We start from the raw sequence: 5,391 nt of genomic DNA, 5'->3' as shown, positions 1-5,391 counted from the left end.
TTTTTTATATTATTGTACATAAATATTCTTTGACAGGAAACGGTGGGCTAGTCTAGTAGTCTCTTAAAAAAACCATACTATTTCTCGGCAGTACTTGGATGAGCATGTGCCAAAATCAATCTCTTGGTAGGCTATCTTTTTTGTTTGGAAATATAATATAAAAAGAATAAGAGTTTTTAAATTAAATGAAATAAGTACAAATATATTATCTCTGTCTGATTCAATTCATGAGGTTTGATTTGAACTATCACTCTGTTATATTATATTATAATATTAATGGATTACAGCTAAAATTTTAATTTCACCACAAAAAACTAACTTATAAGTGGAGGTTTGGTACTATACTCCACATACAGTCTTGTATGGAGATGGTGTGGGACCACGTCATAATTTTTAGTTATTATAAGGTTGGCGCAGAATTTCTTTTACCTAGTGGAAAGACTGTTTTGCCATGCATTCTTTAATTTATTACTCAAAATAATTTCATCATACATTCTTTTCGTTGTATAGTATACTATGAAAAAGTTTCTTGGTTTCAACAGATATTCCAAATAAATTTCAAAAATGGTTGCTTCCTTTCATCTATATATGTATATATATATATAGAGAGAGAGGGAATTAGGGCCATCAAACACACAGAAACAACTTAACCTAGTCACTACTGTCACGTACGAGAATAATGTCTTCTGTTGGTTTAGCGCTTCTCTCGATATTTCTGGGAACCCTTTGGTGGTTTTTCCGTCACCGGAGGGCAGCAGAGTCGCCGAAAAGTGGCCTGAAACTTCCGCCGGGGCCACAACCGCTTCCGATCATCGGAAACCTCCACCAGCTGGGCACTCTCCCGCACCGATCCCTGAACGAGATGTCAAAAACATACGGCCCCATAATGTACTTAAAGCTGGGGAAAGTCCCATTAGTGGTGGTTTCGTCGCCGGCGGCGGCGGAGCTGATCCTCAAGACGCACGACGCCGTTTTCGCCAGCCGGCCGAAGAACGACGCGGTGGACAACATCGCGGACGGGTCGAAGGGGATGGCGTTTGCGCCGTTCGGGCCTCACTGGCGGGGCAATAAGAAGTTTGCGACCCAAGAGCTTCTCACCACGGCGAAGATCGAGTCGTTCGCGGCGATGCGGAGGGAGGAGATGGTGGCGTGGGTGAAGTCGATTGAGGCGGCGGCCGGCGGGAAAGAGGCGGTTGATCTCACCGCGGAGGTGGGGAGGTTGATTGAGAACGTTACGTACAAAATGCTGTTTGGGTGTAGTAACAATGATAACCATGACTTGAAACTCATCGTTCAAGAGATTGTGTCTTTGATCGGAGCTTTCAATATTGCTGACTATCTCCCCTTTCTAAAGCCATTTGATCTTCAGGTAATAAATTGGTTACAAGTCGGGACAACCCAGCCAAGTTAGTTAGCTCGGTAATAATATGGTTCCAAGTTCGACTCCTTGTGTGAGCGGCCTATGGACAATATAGGCTGATTTATCTCTTTTTAGAGTAGGGATTTACCCAATGCAACCCTAGCCAAATAGATCAATTCAACTGTTGGCTTGATATAGTCACAAGGTTCCAAGTTCGCCTCCATGTGGGATTGCCCGATTGGCCTAGCTTTTTGGTTTAATAAGCCGATCAGCTAGGGGCAATCAAGGCAGATTTACCTCCTACCCCTAGTGGTCCTTTGCCGGCGAAGATCAAAATCCTTTTTTGGTTTGATAAGCCGGACAACTATGGGCGATCAAGACTGATCAATTATGGGCAACCAAGACTGGTTTGCCTCCTACTAATCCTTTGTCGGCTAAGATCACACCTCACATAGTAGTCGTGGATTTTGATCATCATCTAAAAACAAATTGGTTACATGTTATGTGAAAACTAGCTAGCTATGTTTGGTTTTATCAATTATTTATCCCTAATTCAGCTATGCAAAATTGTTGCAGGGCTTGAACAAGAGACTTAGGGCACTTGGAAAATCAGTTGATAAACTATTTTTAGAAATCATCAAGGAGCATGAACAAGATGCAAAAAATGGTGTACAAAAGAGCAACAAGGACATTGTAGATATGATGCTGGCCTCCCAGAAGAACCCTTCATCGTCCCACAAGCTTGACTTGGCAAGCATCAAAGCACTTCTCTTCGACATGATCGTAGGATCCGTGGATACCTCGTACGCATGGATCGAGTGGACTTTAGCAGAAATCATGAGGAATCCCAGGGTGATGAAACTCCTCCAAGAAGAGCTGGAGAACAAAGTGGGACTGAACCGAATGGTGGAGGAGAAAGACTTGCCAAACTTAGAATACTTGGAGATGGTGATCAAGGAAAGCTTCAGGCTCCACCCTGTGGCCACCTTGCTCGTTCCCCGAGAGTCGTTGGAAGATATCGAGCTGAACGGGCATTTCATACCCAAGAAATCACGAGTTATGATAAATTGCTGGGCAATCGGGCACGACCCCAACATCTGGTCAGAGAACGTGGAGGAGTTTTTTCCCGAGAGATTCATGAGCAAGAGCGTGGATATCCGGGGACATGATTTTCATCTTCTCCCGTTTGGGTACGGGAGGAGGGTATGCCCCGGAGTGAATTTGGGATTAATTAACGTTAAATTGATCGTTGGTCAGTTGATGCATTGCTTCAATTGGGAACTGCCCAATAAAATGTCACCTCACGAGTTGGACATGACCGAGACATTTGGTTTGGCATCTCCGAAAGTGCAGCACTTAGTTGCCGTTCCCTCGTATCGCTTGCTTTGCTGATTACCTTAAACTATAGTCTTATGATTTCCATGTTACAATTGATTTTGGTTTCGTCTATTATTGTTTAGTCGAAATAATTTACTGTAATAATGGTTTTGTACCTTTCCCCATAAAATACTGTTGTGACAGAGAGAATGAGTGTGTTATGACATGTAAGAAAGTCTAAACTATTGACCAATGTGGGGTCTTTCTTTAATTAAATTATCTGATCTTCATGCAATTTATTAATGCCTCACCGGTCACCATCTATAATAATACTCCGATCCGATCCGTAGATGTCTAAATTATCTTTTCGTATATTGAGCAGTTGGTAGCTTGCTACATTGGCAAATTATTCTGTAGACTCGGATCTAAGATACACAATTTACATACTGAATATTTATAATTTGAATTGTGAATATTCAGTAGGTAAATTATGATGGGTCTACCTTGTAATAATGTAGATCTGAATCCATGGTATATATAACTATTTTTGGTACATTTGAAAACAATTCGATCAATAATATAATAAAGAGAATTAATTGGTTTGAAATATGAATTTTTACTAACAAATTTTGGAGAGAGCAAATGAAGTTTGATGTATCTTGGATAGATTTAACTCAAGACTTATATATATATTTTATTGGGTAGACCAGGTCAAGAGATATACTTGTAAAGACTAATATGTATGAGGGTACAAATAGTCAATCGAAAAATGAGATGAGACAAGATTGCGCATAACCTAATCTCATAATTGTAACTTTGGACAACTTTGTCATATTGATTTTTGGATACTAAATTTGATATTTTTTGAAAAAAAAAAAAAAAAAAAGAAGCTTTGTTGAGCTTTGGTATGACGAATGTTTTATTATATAAAAAATACAAGTTGAATTTACTTATGAAATTGCTACTTACACTTGTAATACATTTTACTTGTACTTCGATGTTCAATTATTTACGAAAATGTCACCGCGTTTTAAAAAAAAATAAATGTTTCTCATCCATTAGATCTGGACACGTGGATGGAAGTCATGCGTTCTTAGTTCTTTCCTGGGCGCACCATTCTCATTTGAGCGCAATCATATGTGTGTGTGTGTAAATTGATATAATATTTTTGTACATTTAACAATATCAGGTAACATATGTCATATATATCCTTGAAGAGTGACTCTCCTATTATATGGTCTCATGAATCAAGATTCGTGAGGCGGGTCAGGTCGATATAGAAATATAATATTTATACTGAAAAATGTAATCCTAATTAGAAATAAAGTGTTTATTACGTATAAGGTATATCATAATACTTTTAATAATAAATATAATACTTTTAAATCAAAATATAAAAATATTATATTTTTCAATACGTATTACATTTTTATATTAATTTGATCCGTCTCAAAGACAATAATCTATGGGACACTCTCATACCAATGCCCAACCACGGTCTACTTTGGGACCACCACATACATTTGAAGTTGGTGTATGCTAGTTACCAAATGTCAATAAAAAGACAAAAGGTAAACCTTAAACGATTATTCAACATGTACAAATTCCTTAGACATGACAACGATGTTAATTGTTAAGTGACTAAGAGCACCCTCTAACAGCACAAAAATTTCTTTCACCCAAATTTTCAAATTATCAAGTTTCAAATAAAGTGACGAAAATAATTTTTTGAAGAGATTAACTTTATTCAATTTAATCTATGCATTTTAAAATTTTGTACATAATAATTAAGGGCGTTAAAAGAAAAATACCATGTGTACTCCAATTTTTTACTTGCAATTGTTACTCTCACAAACAAAATTTTGATTTAGACATTTGTATTAAGATCCACATAAAAAAGTAGCTTATCGGTATCCACCACATCAGGGAGTAAAATTTATGGAGTAAGATTCGAAAATACGTGTAATAGAATTCGTGTTAAAATGACCATTAGTTTTGCTGACGTGACATTGATGTCATAAATATCACAATAGCCAGAACAATGACGTGGCATGCCAACTCATATTGTAGTAGTGATTATTTTGTGAGTGACAATTGTAGGGGCTCCTTAGAGCATTCCTATCAATGGATCAAAAGGAGATATTGGAACAGTGATGATGCAATGGGTTGGTTCAAAACTGATGTGGAGATGAGATCATGGACAAAATCATCCTCCTGCAAACACTTGAATAATGTCAGAAAAATTAAAAAAAAATAAATCTGGGTGAGACGCATGTGCGTCTCACCACCCAACCAGCAGGGCGCGTGTGACACACGTGCCCGGCTGGGCGATTGAGAGTGGCCGCCTCTCAATCTCTCTTTGTTTTTATTTATTTTTTTAAAATCCTTGCGTATTGCGGTTGAGACACAGGCACACACACTACAATCTTTTTTTGAAAAACATTTAATTTGTTTGTTTTTTGATTGTTTTATTATTTATATTATAAATTTATCACAACTTTTAATTATATAATATATATTTTTTATTTAAATTTTGAATGATTCAAAATTTAAATGTTAATAATTATCATTATAATTAAATTTAAGTATGTTTATTTTAATTAATTTTTATAATTATAAATTTATAACGTGGGCCCATAAAAACCTGTGAAAAAACTTCAAATTGATGTGGATGAGAGTTTTTATGATTAAGTGAGATAGTGGATGATGAGGTG

General features: G+C 37.0%; 1 protein-coding gene across 1 annotated transcript; it reads left to right on the top strand.

Moving 5' to 3' along the window:
• Positions 1-609: 609 nt before the first annotated feature.
• LOC116021960 (cytochrome P450 CYP736A12-like) lies at positions 610-2,972 on the top strand. Its single transcript, XM_031262494.1, has 2 exons — positions 610-1,369; positions 1,937-2,972. The coding sequence occupies exons 1-2, from the start codon at positions 680-682 to the stop codon at positions 2,750-2,752; spliced, it is 1,506 nt and encodes a 501-aa protein (XP_031118354.1). The 5' UTR covers positions 610-679; the 3' UTR covers positions 2,753-2,972.
• Positions 2,973-5,391: the final 2,419 nt, after the last annotated feature.

Source organism: Ipomoea triloba, chromosome 6 (assembly GCF_003576645.1).
Source record: "Ipomoea triloba cultivar NCNSP0323 chromosome 6, ASM357664v1".
NCBI lineage: Eukaryota > Viridiplantae > Streptophyta > Magnoliopsida > Solanales > Convolvulaceae > Ipomoea > Ipomoea triloba.
This window is presented reverse-complemented; position numbering and strand designations above follow the sequence as displayed.